General features: G+C 40.2%; 1 protein-coding gene across 1 annotated transcript; it reads left to right on the forward strand.

The window, feature by feature from the left end:
• Positions 1-5828: 5828 nt before the first annotated feature.
• Positions 5829-24739, forward strand: BLOC1S6 (biogenesis of lysosomal organelles complex 1 subunit 6). The gene is made up of 5 exons (XM_029950865.1): positions 5829-6082; positions 11189-11330; positions 19272-19359; positions 21466-21552; positions 21961-24739. Exons 1-5 carry the CDS (start codon positions 6001-6003, stop codon positions 22078-22080), a joined length of 519 nt encoding a protein of 172 aa, XP_029806725.1. The 5' UTR covers positions 5829-6000; the 3' UTR covers positions 22081-24739.

Genomic DNA, 24739 nt, shown 5'->3' on the forward strand with positions numbered 1-24739 from the left:
TTTCCTGTTGAAGATTCTTCTGTTGGGGTCTGTAATTGGTAATTCTTCCTGTAATTGAGTGGAACTGTGATACTGTTTCCCCTTCTAGCCTCCTGACCCTACCATAGTGAGGTTTTCCTTTATTAATTTTCACAGAATGATGGAAGGAGTGTTACATTGAGTGAAATTATTTTGGCACTTTGCAAATGTAAAAGAATATTTCTCATGCAAATGTATTAGAGAAAAGTGGTTAAAATTGCTTGAGCAATCCTTTTAGACTGGTATCCATAAGTAAAACCGTAGGCTGTTTTGTCTTAGTACCCCAACTTCTCGGATTTCCTATCTTTACTTCCTTCTTTCCCTTTTTTAATTTTTTAAAATTTTGTTTATTTTTAAGTAATCTCTACACCCAACATGGGGCTCGAACTTATAACCCAGAGGTCAAGAGTTGCATGCTTTACCAACTGAGCCAGCCAGGTCCGCCCCTTCTTTCCTTTTTTAAAGCTTATTTATTTATTTATTTACTTACTTACTTATTTATTCATTTATTTGTTTAAAGATCAAGCAGAAAAAAAGCAGAGAGACAGAAAGGGGACAGAGGATCTGAAGTAGGCTTTGTGCAGACAGCAGAGAGCCCAATGGGGGCCTTAAACTCATGAACTGTGAGATCATGACCTGAGTTGAAGTCAGATCCTTAACTGACTGAGCCACCCAGGAGCCCCCCCCATCTCCCCTTTGCCCCTTTTTTTATTATTTGTGAGCACAACCCTATATGAATGTGTTCAAATTACCAACACTTTAATCCACTAGAAGCTTAGGGTCGTGGGCTGTAATGTCTTTCTCCTGTTCATCTTCCCCCTTTCCATCCCTTCTCTTTACAGTCTCTAGTTCCTCTTTTTTGCTCAAATCATCTTGTCCGTTCTCCCTCATTCTTTCTTCTGTTTTTGGAGAAAGATGGAAAAAATAAAAGGAAGGGTGAAGCAAATCCTGTGAAAAGAGTAGGTCAAACTGCAAGTAGATTTATCAAATCTTAGCACATTCTAAATGTAGGACATCCTGATCAATAAAAGAAAGAGAAAATCTTCTTATGTTAACATTTTTTTCCTTACTTAAAGCCCCTACATACCTACTCATTTTCAGTTAGCACAAATAATGGATACAGGGAAACTTAAGGTAAACTACAAAATTGAGGTGAATAAATGATTTTGGTGTATTTATTACCTTATATTTCCTCCTTCTCTTTTGGAATTCAAGGACCAGTGGACTTGTTTTCCTTTTGCCATGAGTAAATGTAGTGTTTAACTCTTTCTGGACATCGTTTCTTTGCACTAACTTCTTCAGAGCTATGTGACTATCCTTTGTGTTATCTTTTGTCTTAAGTTATTTTGGATGAAAAGACTATAGAACACCTTTTATTTATTTTTAATTTGTTTTATTAAAACTTTTTTTAATGTTTATGCATTATTGAGAGACAGAGCATGAGCAAGGGAGGGGCAGAGAGAGAGGGAGACACAGAATCTGAAGCAGGCTCCAGGCTCTGAGCTGTCAGCACAGAACCCCACGTGGGACTGGAACCCATGAACTATAAGATCATGACCTAAGCCGAAGTCGGACGCCTAACCAACTGAGCCACTCGGGCACCCCAATATCAAACACCTTTTAATTGAATCTGTGTTAGTTTTGTCTTCCCCAAAAGGCAACATCTTGAGGTCCCTGAGTCTGAAGTATTGTTTTGCTACTTGCAGTGTTTTTTTTTTCTTTTTTCCTGTCGGAAGGCTTTCCTACTTTTTCCTCTGCATATTACATTTGACCTGAGCTTCAAGGTTTGGCTTAAGTTCATTTCCTCTATTAAGTTTTTAAAAAATTTCTCCTGTTACTTCCCTATTGTGTACTCTACAACCATGCAATTGTGGTTGGCTGAATAATGGCCCCCGCCCCTAAACATGTCCACTTTCAATTCCCTAGAATCAGTGAATGTTACCTTACATGGCAAACAAAAATACTTTGCAGATGTGGTTAAATTAAGGACCTTGAGAGGGAGGAGTTATCCTGGGTTATGCAGGTGGGCTTAATGTCATCACAAGGGTCCTTATACGAGGGAGGCCAGAGGATCAGAGTAGGAGAGAAGACGATGTTACAGTGGTAATAGAGGGAGAAACAGCAATGTGCTGTGGGCCAGGAGTCAAGTAATGCAGGCTGTCTCTAGAAGCTGGAAATGGCAAGGAAGCAGATTCTTCTTCAGAGCCTTGGAGTAAGCAGCCCTGTCAACACCTTGATTTTAGCCCACCAAGACTGATTTGCAACTTCTGACCCCCAGAACTGCCAGATAATAAATTTGCATTGTTTTAAGCTACCAAGTTTGTGGTGATTTGTTATAGCTCAATAGGAAACTAATATGACATCATTACACCTTTTACAATTCTCTAGGTCTGTTCCACATGATTTAGTATTTTATACTGTCATGTTCTCTAATTCTCCTGCAGATAAGTGGTAGAATACAAATTCTTGGCAGACGGTACCAGAAGTTTTACCACTTTTTAAAAAATAATTTCCTTTATTACTTAATTATTTCATTTTTTAATACAATGCTTTTATTTTTTTAAGTTTATTTATGTATTTTGAGAGAGATACAGAGAGAGAGGGAGAGAAAGAATCCCAGGGAGGCTCTGCACTGTCATGGAGCCCATCGTGGGGCCTGAACTGATGAACCATGAGATCATGACTGGAGGCCAAATCAAGGGCTGGATGCCTTAGCCAACTGAGCCACCCAGGTGCTCCTATTAATTAATTAATTAGAAAGAGAGCATGAGCTGAGGAGAGGGGCAGAAGGAGAGACAAAGAGAGAAAGAGAGAGAGAGAGAGAGAGAGAGAGAGAGAGAGAGAGAGCGAGAGAATCCCAACCTGGCTCCATGATCAGTGCAGAGTCTGACATGGGGTTCGATCCAACGACTCTGGAATCTTGACCAGAGCTGAAATCAGGACTTGGATGCTCAACCCACTGAGCCATCCAGGTGCCCCTTTACCCCTTTACTTCTTCTTCTTCTTCTTCTTTTTTTTTTTGACACCCTACAGTGCCTAGTCCAGTCTTAGGAACTCAAGTATTTGGAATGGATTGATGTGTGAAAGAGAATGACCCCTACCAGTAGGGAAATAAAGTTTTAAAGGGTATTTTGAAAGACATGTGACTCAACGAATTGTGTTTACTTCTTTGGCATCAGATTCCAACCTTGAGTTCTGAGCTCTTTGTCACATGCAGTGTTAGGTGCACAGTACCTGCCTACGGAGGCTGGACCACAGTGAGTCCTCGACAAAGCACTTGATGCACTGAGCTGAAATCTGCAGGGGAAAGAAGGAAAAGGGACAGAGAAAGCAAGATGGGTCTGGCAGAAAATATTCCCTTGTCTATTTAGCTGATACATTTTTTATCACATTAAAATGTAGAAAAAGAACATTCATCAAAATTTCTAATGTGAATTTTTGCTGAAAGCAAAATAGAGGAGAGGACAAGATAAAAATAGGCAGGGCGTGATAGACTAATTTCATCCTATTAAATTCAAATAACCAGTATTTTAAAATCCAAGTAATATGTCTAATACTGTGCATTTACCATAAGAGATAAAGAGCTTACAGACAACACAGAGGACACGGATCTATTCTAAGGAGCTTTGATATCTAGTTGGGATAAATACTAACAAATAACTGGGGTTACCAGGCAGCTTATAAAATGCCATCCTGTGTGATTCAGACTTTGTAGATTATAGGTATTTGGAATTTGGCTCTGGAGAATCAATACTTCATTCATCCAGCAAATATTTATTGAGAGCCCATTATGGTTTTCTGTGAATAAGAGTTTCTGTTTGGAGTTTAAAATCTAATAAAGGAAGTCAAGGGACATAACTAATACAAGAATGGATTAAGTGCTAAATAGCAGGAGGATGCTTTGTAGTTGAGAAAAGATTATTACTATAATTTCTGGAAGTTGAGAGGGGAGGCGGGATTGTGAATCATTTTAAATTAAAGGTATTATGTAGGTCAAGTCTTGGAAGATGAATAGGACTTTGAAAAGAAGGGAATATTCTGAAGCATGAACAAGAGTACTGTATACATCAAAGGGCATAGTTTTAGCCGTATGCGGGGATGCAACAAAGGATGTTTGAAGGGTAGTGCATTACTTTATTGCCATGGTAACAAATTACCACAAACTTAAAACATTACAAATCTATCTTCTTAGAGTTCTGGAGGTCAGAAGTCTAACACAGGTCTCACTGGGATAAAATTAAAGTGTCAGTAGGGCTGATTTCCATTCTAGAGGCTCTATCGGTGAATCCACTTACTTGTTTTTTCCTGCTTCCAGAGGTCACCACAGACCTGGCAAGTGGTCTCCTCTTCTGCACTCAAAGCCTTTCTAACCATTCTTCATAGTCAAATCTCCCTCCCTACTCTCCTCTTCTGCCTCCCTTTTTCAGTTTTGAAGGCATTTGACTGATTGATTGCATTTGAGGATAATCTATTTTATAAAGAGTCAAGTGACTAGCAACCTTAATTATTCTGTGGGTGAAATATTCACAGGTTCTGGGGGTTAAGACCCTGGACATCTTTTTCTTTCTTTCTTTTTTAGGGGGTAGGGTACATTATTCTGCTTACTACAGATAGTAAGGAGCTAGCTAATCTTGAGAGGAAAGGAAGCCAAAAGGGGGTGAATGCATTGATACAGGGCAATGGAGAGCAGGTGCATATTTCTGCGGCTTGACATAAATTCTCACTGTTTTGAAGACAGCTTTGGCTGCCCTATTAAACACTGAACAGGCAATTTTGGAGTGCAACATTAGGATGCCATTATTTCACTCAAGGTGAAAGCATCTAAGGGAGGGAAAAACATATTTTTATTTGGTCTGAGGCCACTTCTGCCCATTTCTTTAAACATTTTTTAAATGTTTATTTATTTTTGAGACCCCCCCCCCCACACACACAGGGCGCAATCGGGGGAGGGGTAGAGAGAGACTGAGACAGAATCTGAAGCAGACTCCAGGCGCTGAGCTGTCAGCATAGCTGACAGGGGCTTGAACTCAGGAACGGTGAGATCCTGACCTGAGCAGAAGTCCGACACTTAACCGACTGAGCCACCCGGCGCCCCTGCATCAGCCCATTTCTAAGCTTTTCATCAAAATCATGACAACCTCCCACAGGATTGCTGCATGGGCAGTTTCCGATAATGTGGCTGAATTTATCCAGTAGATACTTCAACCCAGGCCTTGGAGACTGGAATCCTGGCAAATCCCCAATGAGTAAGGCTGAACCTCAAAGAGCTAAACGATATTTTTTAAAAATGTTATTTATTTATTTATTTTTATTTTTGAGAGACAGAGGAGAGATAGAGCGAGCAGGGGAGGGTCAGAGGGAGAGGGAGATACAGAATCCCAAGACGGGCTCCAGGCTCTGAGCTAGCTGCCAGCACAGAGCCCGACGAGAGGCTGGAATCCACGAACCTTGAGAGCAGGACCTGAGCTGAAGTCGGACGCTTAACTGACTGAGCCACTCAGGCGCCCTTGTTTGTTTGTTGAATAGTCCAAACCGAAGGGAAAGCACGCAGTCCTTGTTCTTAAAGTGTTTCCTTAATACGGACAAGAAACTGAAAACCTGTGCCTGGCTTCGGTGAACAAATTCTGACTGCACTGTCACGTTCAACACAATCGCAACCCACCAGGGAGCGCCCTCTTCTCCACCCTCTCCCTGACAATCGCTCTCCGGAAGTCCCGCACAGCTGCCTCTACGGACGCCACGCCCTCCACCCGGCCATGACGTCAGCGCGGAGTCCCGGGAGCGCGTGGGTGTAGTGGTCCGAGATGTGAAGGCGGAGGCAAAAAGGGAGCGGTGGTTCGGCGGTCACACCGTCTTCCGCTTCCGTCATTTCCGGGTGTGACCGCCGCTTCTGTCCGGCGTGGCGCTGGACGCGTAAGGTACCCCCTTACTGCCTCTGACCGTTTGCACAACTGCCCCTTTCCTGTTCCCAGCGGGAAGGACATGAGTGTTCCTGGGCCGACGTCCCCGGACGGGGTCCTGGCAGGGCCACCCCACGGCCTGGGGCCCGGGGAGCCGACGCCGGGTACGTGCTGTGGGGCGGGGCGGAAGGCCGGGACCCGGGCCGCTCCGCCGGAGAGAGCAGCTTGGCCCCGAGGTTCTGGCCCCGCGCGGAAGTGGGGTGCGCGCCGGCCCCGGTGCCCCGCTGAAGGAGTGGGAAACGAAGTTCGGAGGGGAGGCGGTGTTTGGGTGGCAATTGATGGTGAAGTCATTCTGCGACTGTCTTGACTCCACATTGTTCGCTATGGTACGATAGTGGCTGAAGATGAATTTCTCAGAAAGACGATCAGTTTGTAATTCAGAGAATTGACGTATTCAAGTATTATTGACCACTCGCTCATGAAATGCCCTTTTACTAATTGACAGTCCTCCAGCAGTTTTCTCATCCCGAGTTCCAAGAGAGATTTAAGTCCTAAGACCCTAAGACGTCCATTGAATGCAATGAATTGACTTGCAAGGCATCCTGAACAGTACTATTTATGTACTGTCCTTGGGAGAATTGAGAAAACAGCCCAAGAAAATAGTTTCTGTGTCGTCTGGTTCATGTGGGGAACCCCACATGAGAAAAGCTGCAGGGCTTTCGATGTATCGTTTCTACCTCCTGTTCTAGGAATATAGGGGTTACTTAACAATAGTGCTTTCAGCCCTTTCTTGATCATTCTTTTCCTTAGTGATCGCCCCGTTTTTACACTTGCATAAGCTGCTTCTATAAATACGACTTCCTTGTATATGTGCAGCTTGGGTCCTTGTCCACTTGCCTTTCAGTTTGCTTGCTGGATACTTTGACATGGTTGTTTTGTACCAACCTCACATACGGCGTGTGCATGAATAAAAGTAGATGTCTGATTCCGTTAGTATCAAGTCACCCTCAGTTGAAACTGACTTACTCTTGATTTCCTTCTCACTTGCCTCCTACTTCTATTTTGGTCTAGGGGATTCCACTATGCGATTGCCATCTCCTCTGTAGTTTCGCTCTTCCAAGAACAGTTGTAAGGGTGTCCCACCTCCAGTCTCTTACTCTTCTGTTGTGTGTATCCCACTGTTGTCATATCACTGCCCCAAGATAAAGCTCCAGTCACGTCATTTTCTTGTTGGGAAACCGTAAAATGGCTCCTTACTACTTACTACCCAAAAGGGCAAACTCCTTAGCTTAACACTCAGCAATCCTCAGAGGCTGGCCACATGGCCTTGGTGCTCCGTGTTGAGTGCTATGCTCCAGACCCCCCAAACTACCTTGTCTTTCCAGAGCAATCCTATAGTCCCACTTCTCCTTATACTGCCTTTTTTTTTTTTTTAAACCCATATCTTATTCCTCCCACTCCTTTAGAGTTCTTACCCATTTGGAAATAGTGGCCCTCAAAGGTTGTTCTGGGAGTGTAAATTGGTGCCATCTCTTAGGAAGGCAGTTTTGCTGTGTCTGTTTAAGAAATGCATAAACTCTGTCCCATGATTCTAAGAATTTATCCTACAGAGACATTGACATGGATATGCAAAGACACGCCAGCAAACTCATAGCAACTTTGTTTGAAATAGCAAAAAGTGAAAACAACCTAAATACCTGTCCTTAGGTATCTTAGTCTCCATGGGCTCTTACGACAAAATACCAGGCCAGTTGGCTTAAACACCAGGCAGTTTATTCCTCAAAGTTCTGGAGTTCTGCAAAGTCCAGGATCTATGTGCAGGCCGATTAGGTTCCTGGTAAGAGCCCTCTTCTGATCTTGCAGACATCTACATTCTCCCCTCCTCGATACCTCACATGGTGGAGGGAGAGGGTTCTGGTTTCTCTTTATCTCTTAAGGAGAGTAACTGCGTCATGGGGCCCTTTCTTCATGACCTCATCTAAACCGGATTTCTTCCCAAAGGCTTCATCTCCAAATGCCTTTATGTTGGAGGTTGGGCTTCAATAAAATAGTGTAGGAGGGACACATTTAGTCCATAGCAGGGAACTAGTTAAACAACATATGGTATAATTTTATTCTGTTAAAAGAATGTTGTTGATGCATATATGCTCATATGGAAAGACAGCTAAGATGTGTAAATTAGAGTTGCAGAACAATATGAGTAATATATATGATTAAAAGAGGGTTTATGCATGGGTATGCAATGGTAATATTTTTGAAGGCTATATTAGAAAGTACAGAGTGACTGGATTAAGGGAGTGAGAAAGAATATTTTAAGATTTTATTTACTTTTACATAATCTCTGAACCTGTTGTGGGGCTCAAACTCGCAATTCCAAGATCAAAAGTCACATGCTCCGGGTGCCTGAGTGGCTCAGTCAGTTAAGCGTCTGACTTCAGCTCAGGTCATGAGCTTGGGCTCCTGGGTTAAAACCCTGCGTGGCGCTCTGTGCTGACAGCTCAGAGCCTGGACCCTATCTTGGGATTCTCTGTCTCCCTGTCCCTCTGACCTTCCCCTGCTCACACTGTCTCTCTCTCTCTCTCTCTCAAAAAAAAATAAAACATTAAAAAAAAAAAGTCGCATGCTCTACCGACTGAACCAGCCAGTGTATGCTGAGGAGTATTTTTACTGTCAGCTTATACCTCCCCCTTTTGTGTTTTTAGTTTTTACAATGAGTAATACTTCTTCTTAAATGTCTATTTTGAGAGAGAGCACGAGGGAGGAACAGAGAGAGAGAGGGAGACAGGATCCAGAGCAAAGCAGGCTCCATGCCGACCACAGACAGACAGAAGATAGCCGGAGACGGGGCTTGAATTCACCAACCACGAGATCATGACCCCGAGTCTGAGCTGGAAGTCAGATGCTCAACTGACTGAACCACCCAGGCACCTCCCCTTTTTTCTTCTTATTATGTTTCCCTCTGAGTTCCCATAACAGTTTCTGATTCTCTAATGCCGCTTCTCATATTATGATTATGATTCCCCTGTATCAAACCCTTTGTGTGTGGGGAGCCTTGCTTAATTTATTCTTGTAACTTTGGGAACTCGTACATAATACAGGTGTGCCACTAATGCTTCTTGTATGAGTAGGGTGAGGACCCTTTCTTTTAAGCTCCCCCAGTAAAGTATCTTGAACTTAGTAACTTAATGTATGTAGAGACGTGAGTAAATTAGACTTCTCCACTTATTAACCAGAATATTGGGGTAGAGTCGGAGGAGGATTGTGAGTTAAAATGTTTATATATTGTAAGGGAGACATATTAGTTATCCTTAAAGTTGAGATCTTTACATTTGGGTGTTTCTGTTGTTTATCTGTAATACTTGTTTTCAGTATTTCCTTAAAGAGAGTTGCTGTTGTTGACACTGTTTACTGTAATCAAGCCTTAAGCAATGGCATTAATTTTCAGATATTCTTTATTCACTTCCCATCCAATGGTACATCGGTGGCAATATCTGTAAATATTCTACTTTTTCCTGTTACATTTTTATTGCACTTGTGGAGTGCTTCAGTTTCTAGTTAGCTCTTGTCTGTTTGAACATTGCCTTGTGACTTAGAGAATTCCAGGGTTTGTTCATAGATTTCTCAGAATTAAAATAGAAACCATAGTATTTATTTTATCCATAAAAACTTACTGGAATATGACAGCATGTTGTTTTCCTCCATCTTGCTAAAATGTAAATCTGTGGTAAAAACTATACTTGGACATGAGCTATAAGGAATGTGGCATGATAAATGTATTTTACATAATGATCTAATTGATATTCCTGAGTACTACCAGATTATGATTAAAAGGAGATGTTTCAGAGTTTTAATACTTAAAAATGCTCTTAAAGTGCAATTTTAGTAATGTCACTATCTCACTTTTTTTTGTCATTAAATAAATTTTTCTTACTGTTTAGTTTTGAGAGAGAAAGAGAGACGGAGCATGAGTGGGGGAGGGGCACATAGGGGGAGACAGAATCCGAAGCAGTCTCCAGGCTCTGAGCTGTCAGCAGGGCCCAAACCCATGAGCTGTGAGATCATGACCCAAGCTGAAGTCAGACATTTAACCAACTGAGCCACCCAGGCACCCCTTTTTTCTCATTTTAAACTAGTGATTCTAAAATCTTAAAAACCACCCATTGAGCCATGTTTAGAGATTGTTTTGTACTTTTCTTGTGGGAGTAGTGATTGATGGTTATTCATTTTAGACATCTTTTGTACAGGTTTTATTTTTAAGTAGTCTCTCCAGTCAATGTGAGGCTCCTGTTTATCTCACAACCCCGAGGTAAACAGTTGCATGCTCCACTTCCTGAGCCAGCCATGCGCCCCCATTTTAGATGATTTTGAATGCCTGACTGCTTACACTGTTATTATTCAAAGGAAGAGTATGAGGCATAGTTCCTGGCATACGTCTAGATTTACATGCAATTATTATACACTATTTTCTATGGTAAATTAAGGTGCTAAGTCTCAAGGGAAGATAAATCCTTTGAAAATCTTTAACAATGATAAATCAGCCTTTCTTTTACATATAAATAATATATCAAGCTTTATGAAAAGTAAATATCAACTCACATTTTTACTTACATTGAATTGAAAGAAACTTTTTTTTAGGCATTGCGTTTATGTATCCATATATAAAAATTCTGTATGCTTTTGAAAGGAAGAATTTATTGCTTTCATTCAGTGACTTTTTCCTACTTTTAGGCCTCAGACTCTTAATAATCCATTGAAAACTATACATCCTCTGCCCTGAAAAATACATAAACGTCTAGAATTTGTTTTGCATATGTGAATGTTCTTTTAATTCAGACTTTACCTTATACTAGTAGCTTAAAAACATTTTTTTGGGTGTGCATATCTTGTTTATTAGAGGACACTCAGAAGGTAAAGCTAAAAGAAGAGGAAGGGGGTACCTGGGTGGCTCAGTCAGTTAAGTGTCTGATTATTGATTTGGGCTCAGGTCATGATATCACAGTTCGTGAGACTGAGCCCCGTATTGGGCTCCAAGCTGGCCACGCGGAACCTACTTGGGATTCTCTCTCCCTCTCTCTCTTGCCTTCTCCCACTTGGCGTGCACGTTCTCTCTTTCTCAAAATAAATCAACTTAGAAAAAGAAAAGGAAGGATGCCTATAGTGTCCTGTGTGTGTGTTCCGTGCCCCACGGCCCACCCCCTCTCTCACTAATATTTCACTTATGCCTGTGTCCATTTAAAAGATTCCTACATTTGATTTTGTCTTGGGGATAGGTGTAAGTGACACTTCTCCAGATGAAGGGTTACTAGAGGACTTGACTGTAGAAGACAAAGCTGTGGAGCAGCTGGCAGAAGGATTGCTTTCTCATTACCTGCCAGACCTGCAGCGGTCGAAACAAGCTCTTCAGGAACTCACGTGAGCTAACAAAACCCTGGGCGCACTCATTTCCCCTTTGGCATGGTCACAATATACTGTATAAGTGTGTGCTATATGGAGGTGTCATATTTTGTAATACGGAATACAGTTGAGTATTTCTGTCTTTAGTGGTAGCGAGTGGGAGTGAAGGAATACTTAGTAATCTAAATGTAAAAAGTGAAATGAATACTCCCTGAGTGTGTCGTCTCTTATAAGAAGAGTGGGCGCCTGGGTAGCTTAGTCCGTTCAGCATCTGACTTTGGCTCAGGTCATGATCTCACAGGTTCATGAGTTTAAGTCCCACATCAAGTGAGCTTGAGCCCTGCTTTGGGTGAGCACGAGACCTGCTTTGGGTGAACGCGAGCCCTCGCTGAGCCCTATTTCTCCCCCCACCCCCCCACCGGCCTTGGGAGATTCTCTCTGCCTCTCTCTGGCCAGTTCTTATTCATGGTCACTTGTGCCTGCTTGCTCTGGGGGGAGAAAAGAAGCACCCCTGCATTTTATCTAGACTCTTTGATTAGTTTTGGCATTTTACCATTATTTTATGGAAATATCGCCTCTTGGGGGTATTGTAGGGTACGGATACACCTGTTTCCAAGTAGTGTTGCAAAATTGCCCCCGTGAGAGTCACATTTGTTTTCAGATGCTGGTTTACATGAGTTGCCAAAATTCTTTAAGTATCATTTTTTGGGAGGACCCATTTCATTTCTGGTAGATAGTCTACAAGCTAAATAAAGAATAAGAGAATACACCAAGAGAAGAACAGGATAAGGAAGAATGGAATTCATAGAGTAGGATCAGTATGCAAAAATACACTTTGTCAGCTCTCACTCAGAAAGAGCAGACTGAGCTTCTCCTTTTCTTGGGGTAGGACCACGCTTGGGTGCGCAAGCTGGCATATCATTTCTTTTTGTGGTGGTCAGCCATAAACGGGCTGTGAGCTGCGGCTGCTCTAAGGCCTACCCTTTGAAAAGTTCCCTTAAAGGCCTGTATTAGGGTAAAAGGAGAGAAACAATCAACCGCTATGTCCATTAGGTAACTATCAGGAAGTAGTGTTATAACCCTTGGGTTTGGAGGTGATAAAGGGCTATAACAGGGGTTCTCTGTTCTCTTGTATGTGGTGCACTGCTGTGGGGAGGGGGCTGGCAGCACTCGGGTCTCTGCTGGTTCCGATGAGATTTTTTATCCCAAGTGTGTGGTACACCTTATATTCTAAAGCCAGTCAATTCTTGTGGCAAAGAAGTCATAAAGATTCTGTAGGGGAGTTTGGATGAAGTATGATCGACTGAAGGAAGGTAAGAGCCTCTGCAAGCAAAAGATATCTGGATATGTTTTGCTGGGAAGGAAGCTGGGACCCACAGTGTAATTGCAGCGTTTAATTGATGACATTGGCTAAAATTTTGTTTATTTATTTTTTTATTAAAATTTTTTTTATGTTTATTTTGAGAGAGAGAGAGAGTCCTAAGCAGGCTCTGACCGTCAGCTCGGAGCCTGATATGGGGCTCGAACTCACAAACTGTGTGATCATGACCTGAGCCAAAATCAAGAGTCACATGCTAAACCAACTGAACCACCCAGGCACCCCTAAAAATTTTTTTAATGTTTATTTTGAGAGAGAGAGTGAGTGAGCAGGGGAGGGACAGAGAGAGACACATACACATCCAAAGCAGGCTCCAGGCTCTGAGGTGTCAGCACCGAGCCCGACGCACGGCTCGAACTCACAAACTGTGAGATCATGACCCAAGCCAAAGTCAGACGCTTAACCAACCAAGCTACCCAGGTGCCCCTAAAATTTAGTGTTTTAAATAATCCCACTTATCTTCCAAGGCACCTGGACAAGCTTAACAACAATGACGATGATGATGATGACAATGATGATAGTAAAGTCAGTTACTGTTTATTAGTATATGTTCTCCTTGCCTGGTACCTTATATACCGTATCTCAATCCTGACACCTACTTATGAAGTATTAATATTATTCCTGTTCATAGTTGAGGTTCAGAACGGTTAAGGAAATTGAAAAAGATTACACAGATTTACACAGATAGTGGTAGAATTAATAATTGAATATGATGAATAAGTAGTTATACCTCTTTAGTAATAAGGAAAGATAAGCAAATTTCAGAGAAAGGAAAGAGAGGTGTTTTCTAGCAGCTGCCTCTTGCATCCATCTCTTTACAAATCCCGCTGCTGGTAAAGATTTAGGGGAAGGAGTACTGGGTGGAGTGAGGCACCTGGGTTCTAGTCCTGACTCTGTTGTCTAACGGTTTGATTTTCATTAAGCCACTTGAAGTTACAGAAACAGGCCCACAGAGGTGAAGAAGGTTGTGGTAGATACAAGTTAAGTGTACTTTGTAGCTAATAATGGGTAGGGAAAACTAAGAACAAAACTAACGTTATGTATAAGAAAGGCTGTGAATGTTCATTTACATGTATTTGTCATTTTAAGAGCCCTAGGAAAGAAAGAAAAGAGAGATTCTGGGATTTAGGCCCTGAAAGTCTCTGGCAAGGTACAGTTGTAACTAGCCTTAGTGGAGTTTCTTAGAGATAAGCCACACTTGGACCTTCTAAGGAAATAGCTTTTTTCTCAGAGAATCATTCTCCAGATACGGCATCGATGCTTCCCGGTCATTCCCCACATATTTACTACAGATTATACAGAACTCTAGGGGAAAGGAAGGCCAGTCATTTGTGCCTGATACTGCCTCTAAGAACATTCTGTGGAACCTTCTCCTAGAGTGTCTAGACTTAGGGACCATGAAAACACTGTACTTATGATTATTGGTTAATTGTCATTTTTTATTTTAGAGAGCAAGAGAGACAGGGAGAGAGAATCTTAAGCAGGCTCCACGCTCAGCATGGAGCCCAACACAGCTCAATCCTATGACTCTGGGATCATGGCTTGAGCTGAAATCAAGAGTTGGACACTCCACCGACTGAGCCAGCCAGGCGCCCCTAATTACTGTTTTATTATAAAGAATACAGATCAGGACCTGCCAAATGAAGAGACACAAAGGGGAGGGTTTGGGAGTATGTCCACCACAGAATTTCTGTGGCTTCTCCTAGTGAAATTAGGGCACGTTACCCTCCTGGTACATTAGTGTGTTTACCAACCAGGAAACTGTATTGAGCCTCAGCGTTTAAAGTTTTTGTTGAGGCTTCTCCCTGTAAGCATACTTTAGTGAACCATTGGCCATGTAATTGAACTCACTCTCTAGTCCCCCTCATCCCATCTCTGGAGAATGGACTGATACCACATGGCTCAAAGCCCCAGCCCTGTAACCACATGATTGATCTTTCTGGCATGACCAGCCCTCATCCTGAAGCTCTAGGGACCCACCATAAGTCACCTCATTAACATAAACTCTGGTGTCCTTGAAGAGGGGTTCTTGAGTAATGCAGATACTTCTGTCATTTGAGAAATTACAGGGGTCTTAGACATGCCAGGAACTGGTGACAAAGATCAGACAGATTCATGATTGTACAATAAGTATCTATTCAGACCTTCTGTCGGCATAGAGCCTGATGCTGGGCTTGATATCACAAACTGAGATTATGACCTGAACCAAAATCAAGAGATGGACACTTAACTGACTGAGCCACACAGGTGCCCCTCTTTTGCCTATTTTTAAACTGTTTTTTTTTTTAATGTTTATTTATTTTTTGAAGAGAGAGAGAATGTGCATGCACATACGAGTTGGGGAGGGGCAGAGACAGGGAGACAAAGGGTCAGAAGCAGGCTCTGGCTATCAGCACAGAGCCTGACTTGGCTTGAATTAATGAACCATGAGACCATGACCTGAGCTGGAGTCGAATGCTTAACTGACTAAGCCATCCAAGTGCCTCAGGTTATTTATTTTCTTACTGTTGAGTTTTAAGTGTTCTTTTTATACTTGATATAAGTCCTATATATGTCTTAGAAATGTTTTCTCCAGGCGTGTGGCTTGTCTTTTAGTACTTTAAATAGTGTCTTTTACAGAGCCGAATTTTTTAATTTTAAAAGTCTGATTTACAAATTTTTTTAAAGTTTATTTTAATGTTTATTTTTGAAAGAGCTGAAGTGGGGGAGGGGTTGAGAAAGAGGGGGACAGGATCTGAAGCAGGCTCTGTGCTGACAGGCTGGTGTGGGGCTCAGACTCAGGAACTGGGAGATCATGACCTCAGCAGAAGTTGGACACTCAACCAACTGAACCACCCAGGTGCCTCATAAAGGTTTTTTTTAATGTTTATTTATTTATTTTTGAGGGAGAAAGAGAGAGAGAGAGTGAATCCCAAGCAAGCTTTGTGCTGTCAGCTCAGAGCCTGGCATGGGGCTTGATCCCATAAACTATGAGATCACAGCCTGAGCCTAAATCAAGAGTCTGACACCTAACCAGACTGAGCCACTTATTTTTTTTTTCATGGATCACGATTTTGATATTTCATGTAAAAATTAATCACCAAACCAAGGTTGCTTAGATTTTCTCCTGTGTTTTCTTCCAGATGTTTTGGAGTTTTACATTTTATGTCTAGACCTATGGTCCATTTTCAGTTAATTCTTATGAAATTGTAAGGTCTGTGTTTAGGTTTAGGTTAATTTCTTTGCAGGTCAGTGTCTAATTGTTCCCTCACGTTAGTTGAAAAGACTACCCTGTCTCCATTGTTTTTGCTCTTTTGTCAAAGAGAAGTTGACTATGTTTATGTGGATCTATTTAAGAGTTTTCTTTACCATTGCGCTGATCAATGTGTCTGTTCTTTTACCAACATCATGCTGTTTTGATTTCTGTCATTTTGTAGTAATTCTTGAAATTGGGTAGTGTAAGTCTCCCAGCTTCATTGGTATGTTGGCTATCTTTGGTCTTTGCCTTTCTATGTGAATTTTAGAATCAGTTTGTTGATATCTCCAAAATAACTTGGTGGGATTTAAATTGAGTTTGCATAGATTCCACAGATGAAGTTGGAAAGAACTGGGAAGAAAATAATACTGAGTTTCTTATTCCATGTGCTTGCAATATCTATCTATTACTTGGATCTTTTAAAATTGATTTCATGGGAGTTTTATTGTTTTTGCATATAGCTCCTATACATATTTTGTTAGATTTATATCAAAGTATTTTGTATGAAGGGAGGTATTGGTTTTTCTAATTCTTCACTGCTGACTTTTATACCTTAACGTGATATCCTCCTGAAACCTTCTATACTCATGTATTTTGTTGATTCTTTGGGATTTTCCACATAGGTAATCCTCTGTGGACAAAAACAGTTTTATTTCTTCCATTCCAGTGTATATATCTTTTATTTCCTTTTCTTGTCTCATATTATCTAGAACTGCCAGTACGATGTCGAATAGGAATAGAGAGCAGACAGACATCCTTTCCTGACTCCTTATAAAGGGGCTAGTTTCTCACATGTGTGATGTTAGCTGTAGTTTGTTGTTTTTTTAAGTGTTCTTATCAAGTTGAAGAAGTTCCTCTCTCTAATTTGTTGAGAGTTTTTAATCATGAATGGGTGTTCAACTTTATCAGATATCTTTTCTGCATCATATAATAGAACCAAATGATTTTTCTTCTTTAGTCAGTTGATACGCTGATCACACTGATTTTCAAATGTTGAACCAGCTTTGAATGCTTGGAATGAATCTCGATTGTAGTGTATAATTCTATTTATATATTGTTGGATTCATTTTGTTTCTTTTGTGGAGGATTTTTTACATCTCTGTTCATAAAAGATCTTGGTCTAGGGGCGCCTGGGTGGCTCGGTCAGTTAAGCATCTGACTCTCCATCTTAGCTCAGGTCTTGATCTCAGGGTGGTGAGTCCAGGCCCTGCTTTGAGCTCTGTGTGTGGAGCCTACTTTAAAAAAAGATATTGGTCTGTGGTTTTCCTTTCTTGTATTAGCTTTATCTGGTTTTGGTTTTGGTGTAATGTTGGCCTCATAGAATGAGTTAGGAAGTGCTCCCTCTGCTTCAGTTTGCTGGAAACTGTTGTGGAGAATTTGTATAGTTCCTTCCTTAAATATTTGGTAGAAATTAAGTGTGAAGCCATCTGGTCCTGGCATTTTCATTTCTGGAAGGTTATTACTTACTGATTGTTGTTCCTTAAACAATGTAGGTCTATTTAGATGATCTCTGTCTCCTTATGTGAGTTTTGGAAGTTTGTGTCTTTCAAGGAATTAGTCATTTCCATCCACGTTATCAAATTTGTGGACAGAGTGTTGGAAGTATTCTTTTATGGTCCTTTTCATGTCCATGGTGTCAGTGATGATTTCTCTTCTATAAGTCATGTTAGTAATTTGTGTCCTCTCTTTTTCTTTGTGAGTGTGGCCAGAGATTTATTCATTTCATTGATCTTTTGAAGAACCAACTTTCAGTTTTACTGATTTTCCTTGACTGTTTTCTAGTTCTAACAGTGTCATTGCTTTCCTGCTTATGTGGGATCATTGACTTGCTAGGTTCTCTTCTTGTTTGTTCTGTATTTCACTTTCTGTGGTCTCTAGTCAGAGCTCAAGGGACAAACTTGTGACCTGTGGGGTTTGCCAAACTTATTTCTGGATGGTGGAGATGTTGTAACTGCTCTTCATTGCTATTTCTTTTTTTTCATCATTGTTCTCTGTTTAGCATAGTTTTGCAAGCAAATCATGTCATAGTTTGCTTTGCCTGTAATATTCTTTAAAAAATGAGCCTGGGTGGCTCAGTCAGTTGAGCATCACGATGTGAGCTCGGGCCATGATCTCACAGTTTGTGAGATCAAGTCCTGAGTCAGGCTCTGTGCTTAGAATTCTCTCTCTCTCTCTCTCTCTCTCTCTCTCTCTCTTTGTCCCCCCCAGCTTGTGTATGCATACACACTCTATCTCTCTCAAAATAAGTAATTAAACATTAAAAAATTTTTTAAAAATGTTTAATTTCATGGCCCCTCAGTGTTTACTTATCCTGTGAGCCTAGGATTGGATGATCTGGAGAGGAACATCAGGAAAGTTGGCTTCCATTCCTCAGTAAAAGGTTTTGAATCAGAATTTTAGTGACGAACGTTAGAAGTTACCTAGTGTGAGCTTCTCACTTTATAAACAAAGAAAGTTAGGCCCAGAAAAATAAACTAAATTTCCAAGATTATACTACTGGTTATTGGTGGGGAATCTTGTGATTCCTGGTCCTGTGTTTTCATCTTCTTATTAACCTCTTTTGATTTAGTATAACTTGATGCTGCATTTTCCCCCACTCTAATCTAAAAGGTCTTGGCTCCCCGGAGCACCTGGGTGGCTCAGTCAGTTGAACATCAGACTTCAGTTCAGGTCATGATCTCACGGTTCATGAGTTCAAGTTCAGGCTTGCTGTGTCAGCATGGAGCCTGCTTTGGACCCTCTATTCCCTCTCTCTGTTCCTCACCTTCTCACAGACTCTCAAAAATAAATAAACCTTTAAAAAAATAAAAGTTGTTGCTCCCCATATCCTTTATGATAGTGTGCAGTTTTATATATATAAAACATCACGTTTTTTGGGCAAGATAGTATATAAAACTTTTTTTGGATAATTCAGAGTTATTAGAAGTAACAAATAATAAAATGATATGAAATGATTTCAGTTATTACAATCAGATTCAATTATTAGAATTATTGCTCATTTAGGGAAGAATAAAAGACACAGTTGTCAGAATGTGGCTTTGAAATCTTATTTTTAAAAAGATTTTGTTTGACCAAATAAGCCTTGGAGAGTTAATAAATTATCCACTGAATTTTTACTTTTGACATTAACCAAGATGAAATGTGATTCTTCTTTTTTTAAAAGCTCTGTGTGTCAGCACAGAGCACCATGTGGGGCTCAAACTCACAAACTGTGAGATTATGACCTCAGCCGAATTTGGATACTTAACCAACTGAGCTACCCAGGTGTCCCAAATGTGATTCCTTTTTAATGAACCAGCACTTAACAGTATGTGTAGTTTATTTTGGCTATGTGCTTTTGTTTCAGACAGAACCAAGTTGTATTACTAGACACACTGGAACAGGAGATTTCAAAATTTAAAGAATGTCATTCTATGTTGGATATTAATGCTTTGGTAAGTATGATGTAAGTTGACGCAGCTTACTGACATCTTGGCTTAGAAATAGCTAGATTTTTCCGGTGCGACTTTGTGCTTAGGTATGTTTAGGATCTTTTCCTCTAATTTCTTAAACATTTTTAACAGTTTTATTTATTTATTTTGAGAGAGGGGAGGAGGAGAGAATCCCAAGCAGGCCCTCCAGGGGGAGAAAGAGAGAGAGAGCAAGCAGGGGAAGGACAGAGAGAGAGAGAGAGAGAGAGAGAGAGACAGAGAGACAGCGAGAGAAAGAATCCCAAGCCAACTCTGCATCAGCAGCACAGAGCCCAGTGCAAGGCTTAAACCTTTGAACCGTGAGATCATGACCTGAGCCGAAACCAGGAACTGGATGCTTAACCAACTGAATCACTCAGATACCTATTTTCTCTAATTTTTAAATTTTAGAATTTGTCTTTTAATGGGAAACCTTGATTTACTTTACTAGAACTTCTCTTATCTTGAATTGTTATCTTTCAAATGTTGAACCTATAATAGAAAAAGGAACTTATTTTTGAAAGTCTGGAATAGATGTGCACATAGTTAAAAACTTCTAAAAGGGAACTAAAAGTAAGGACCTTTTGGGGCGCTGTTTTTCCCCTTAAGGAAAGTGCAGCTTTCCTAATCATTTACATGGCTTTTTAAAGTCAGCATTTTATTTGATTTTATGGCCTATTCATAATCTCACCACAAATTAACACTGAAATGGACCCTTTGGGGGTCCTTTTAGACCCTTTATATCTTTCAGTATATGTGAATAGTTGAGTTTCATCCAAAGCTTTTTATCTTTTTGATGAGAGGAACTGCTACTCTTTAAGAAATGGGGAATTAACAAAAATAAGGAACTTGTGGCTACCTTTCTGTTCACCTCAACATGAAGCAGTAACTTGGTTTGCATGCCTTTGTAGACTTTTATATGAATGTCAGAAAGTGAGCTTTCCGTTGGACAAATGTGGCTCATTAATTTTTCCCTTTGTTATAATAAAAAACAAGTCCATCTTCTCTTACATTAGGCAGAAGCCTGGGGTGGTAAATGCAAAGTTTTCTGTCTAATGGTTTTCTTACTTGTGAAGGAGGTGGACAAGGCCACGCTGACCTACTTGTGTCTTCCCCACTGAGTTCATATTGCAGCAGAATGAGTATTTGCTGAGTGGATGAATGATAAACGAACGAACCAAGCGGATGTAATAGTGTTTTTTCATTCTGAAGGGGCAGAAACTAAGTCTCCCTGTGTTTTCCTCTCTCAGCCCAAGTGGTTTGATCACCATTCAGGAACTGAAAAATGTGAGGCCCAGAGAGAGAGGAAGAGGATCTGGAAGCTCTAGTGCTCGTTAGACTAAGACTTTACTTGTAGATACATGAATGCTGCTCATTTCTCTCCTGACACTCCTCTCATTCTTGTTAACCTGGTCTTTTCTGTCTGTTAACCTTGGCTTCTGAGAATGAGGTGCTTTTTTCTTTCTCTCCCATCCCTGGCTGAGATGGAAAAGTCTATACATACCATGGGTTGGGAAGAAAAGTGTCCTTACAGAGGTGGTTCTGCGTGGTCTCACTTTAGAAGCCCAATGACCAGATTTGTCCACAGCCCTCTCAGGATTTTCTGACCACAGCTTGGTGTTTCCTGATGGGCACACCCTTCACTTCCATTGCCCCATATACCCTGGCTCAGGTTCTCCTTTGTAAGGATAGTAGAGTGTAGTATTGTCTTCTCAAATGAAACTGCTAACATTATTAGACAGTCTTACTAAAATTTTAGGATTATATTGCATATTTTTAAAGTATAATGTTACCTGTACACAATATAAATATCTATTTTATGTTTATGTTTAGTAACTTTTTTTTTATCAATTAGAGTGGAACCAAATGTTTTCCAACACCTACTTAAGACTTAATATAAGTTTGAATTTTGGAATTAAAATGTGGAGATAATTAATGCTTTAAAAATATGGCCAATTTAGGTGGAATGAATAGTAATTTATTATTCATCCATTTTACTCTTTCAGTCTATTTTTTTCCCCTTTTTAAAAAACTTCGGCTTAATTTATTAAAATTTATTTAAATTATTTTAATTTCCTTTTCCATATTTAGTTCACGGAAGCTAAACACTATCATGCTAAGTTGGTGAATATAAGAAAAGAGATGTTGATGCTTCATGAAAAGACATCGAAGTTAAAAGTGAGTTGAAAATTGCTTCACATTCTTTCTGGAAGTGAATGATTATTTTTTCAAGTATTTATTTTCTGACTTCTTATATATCCATTTACAGTAGCATAATTCATAGTACATTGTTTTCCTTTAAAACATATTCTTTTGAGCCCTGTTTTGGGGTTTTCTACTAATAGCTGGGCAAAGGAGCTCATATTTTCGTTGTCTTTGGAGTTCTCATTCAGTAAGAGTTTGGAGTAAAAAATTTAATTTTTTTTGTATTAAGGAGGATAGTAAATTACCCCGAACAAACTTAAAAGTTAGATATGAAATTTAGTAGTGCCTATGGATTACCTCAAGTCAGAGCACTGCTACTTTTAAATGAGGCCATAAAAGATAAGCCTTGATTGTTCTTGGTTTTAAATTTGTTTGATGTAGAAAAGAGCACTTAAACTGCAGCAGAAGAGGCAAAAAGAAGAGTTGGAAAGGGAGCAGCAACGTGAGAAGGAACTTGAACGAGAAAAGCAGTTAACTGCCAAACCAGCAAAGAGGACCTGAGAAGCGGAGCGGGTCTGTTCTTCCTCCCCCGCCCCCATTGCTGGCTCATGGGGCGGTGAAGGCAGTGCCTTACACCATCGGCTCCGCTCGGCTCGGCTCGGCTCGGCTTGGCTCGTGTTGTGCAGGCCTTGGCCCAGCAGTGCTGTCTCCGCATCTTCATTTCCGCCATCAAGAAGCTTTTTTTCCCAAGTAGAAGACATAATGTCACTCAGTTTGAATCTTTGAATGTGGTTTTTCAACTTCTGTTTTGCATCATTTTTAAATTTGTTAATTTGGCTTTGCGTCATTTATCAACTGGAAAATGGTTTGTTGTTTTAATAGTCTAGACTGTAAGTGATTAAAAACTACTATGAAGTCTTTAGCTTCTTGAGAAGTGTGGATTGAAAAGATTCCACTTTTTTTTTATGGAATGACCTGCCTTTCTGGCAGCACAGTGCTGGTTTTTGGTAGTTGCTTTTTCATTGCTTGGTTTAGAAGAAATGCCAACTGTCTAATCACATATGCCCATAGAGAAGAGGAGGTGTAAGCCTTTGTGAAGAACATGACGGAGAAATGCGTCACAGGAAATAAGAGCATCTTAGACATCGGACAGGTGGGCAAGATTCCAGATAGATTCCGCTAACTATACCCGGTCGGCTTCCTAGCATTGTTGCTCTGTAGTTCTTACGTATTCTCTGCATTCAGAGTAGGTTATCTGTGCTCCTAAAGTGGGTTTGGCAGGGGTGGTGGAGCTGTCACACACGCAAATATGCGTAAGTATTTAGGATACTTAGTAAGAGTCATCACACACTGAAATACAGTTCCCAAATCAATAAGATAGGAGTCCAACTTTCCAAATGGAGGTTCTCACTGCTAGCTCTGTCTATCCACTGATTTGCTGTGTGGCCTTACATTTGGCTACTTTTTCTGTGCTTTAATAAAAATTCTTAAAGTAGAATGATATCTATACCCACTACCCATGTTATAGATAATGACAAGAATGATGGAAAATCAGCAAATAGCTTCTTCACAAAAGAGGCAGCATGATACCTTTACTGTTTTCTAGATTTTTACCTTCAGTATTTTTGGTAGGAACTTATATGTGGGAAATATTAGGAAATTTCATTTTCTAAAACTGAAAATATATTATTAATTGTTTTAGTATTGTTTAAGATCCAACTGGTCTCCAATATGTATTACACAGAAACTGTACAGAACCTATGAAGGTGTATGCTTAGAATGTGTATCTTTTATAGTCTCTATTACATTTTTGGTAAGCTGGAATCACTACCTCTGATCTCATAGTGGCTAATTAATGATGGAGAGGGCATTAGATTTAAGCTAATTGCTAAAGTAGCAGGAAGACTGGTCTGTTTGAAGGTTTACACATTTGTTGGAAAGCTGTTCTTTTCTTTAATGAATGAATTATGATCTCACAATTTACTTGATTTTGACCTTATATTAAGTATAGAAATATACTTTGTTTCAAAAGCTACACTTGCCCTTCCACGCTGGCTACAACTGCCGAGGGCAGGATTCATTAGCACCTGCAGGACAGTGTCACCTAAATTGCTGAATGAACTCCTGTGAAGGCTGTGCATGGTCTCTCAGAGTGTTCTGTGGGCCAGCTGCATTGATTATTTGTGATGCTGGTTCCTGGACACAACTCTCAATCTGCTGGAGCAAATCTGTTTCTTTGTTTTGTCTGTCTTTCTTTTTTTTGTTTCCCCATATGATTCTGATGTACCTTAAAAGTTGAGACCCACTGGTCTAGTGGCCTAGGTCAGAGGTTCCCACACTAGGCTATATGCCACTCTGACCTGGGAACTTAAACAAAGCAGACATTCTGGAAGATTCTTACTCATTAGTTCTGAGGTGCAGCCCAGTCACATTTTAAAGGGCTCCCCACGTAATTCTGATGCAGGGAACCACTGCTCTAGACTGTCTAGTGATTTATATTTATAAGGAATGAAATAGCTTAAAAGCTATCCAATAACTCTTGGGATTAATCTTACAAAATACATTCTGAACTGCTTTTGATAGAAAGTCAGATTTAAGACTGAAATAGATAGCAGGCAGGAAATAGATATAGAATTCTGGTTAATTAATTGAATTTTCATGACCCGTATTAAAATAAATCATGTTTATTGAATGAGTGACAAGGCACATATACTTTTAGAATTGTATCTAAGATTTGAAGATTTCTAAAAATGTCAAGGATATATATTAGCAACCAATATTTTTAGGTCAGTTGTAAATCAGAAGTACTGTTAATGTTGATAATTACAATCTAAAACTTGAGCTGTATTTCAGTAGCATAGAAACATATCTTACTGACTAAACCTAAATGGAATCTTTCTAATAGTTTTGCTGTATTTTTGCACAGTATAATGAATTAGTACTTGGGTTAGTTTTTTTGGTTGAAAAAAAAATTGCCTTTGTTTTGAACTATATCACATATGTGCTGAACTAAAATGATGAGAGTTAATTTTATATTTACTTTGCAGTAGGTATTATGTGAAGATGCAGACATTGAATGTAATACGGATTTTGTCTGCAGTGAGTTTTTGGGTGGATACAATTTATAAATATGCCAGTTATACACCCTTGTACATTTGTCTGATTCTGAACTTGTACAATGAGGATTACTTTTTACACATTAAAAAAAAAGGTCTCTGAA

Source organism: Suricata suricatta, chromosome 9 (genome assembly GCF_006229205.1).
Source record: "Suricata suricatta isolate VVHF042 chromosome 9, meerkat_22Aug2017_6uvM2_HiC, whole genome shotgun sequence".
NCBI classification, from domain to species: Eukaryota; Metazoa; Chordata; class Mammalia; order Carnivora; family Herpestidae; genus Suricata; species Suricata suricatta.

Excerpts from the sequence above, each read along its gene's own strand:
- BLOC1S6 (XM_029950865.1), top strand. The coding sequence starts at position 6,001 with ATGAGTGTTCCTGGGCCGACGTCCCCGGACGGGGTCCTGGCAGGGCCA. Across the intron at positions 6,083-11,188 it reads GCCCGGGGAGCCGACGCCGG|GTGTAAGTGACACTTCTCCA; the intron begins GTACGTGCTGTG and ends TCTTGGGGATAG. Across the intron at positions 19,360-21,465 it reads TGTTGGATATTAATGCTTTG|TTCACGGAAGCTAAACACTA; the intron begins GTAAGTATGATG and ends TTCCATATTTAG.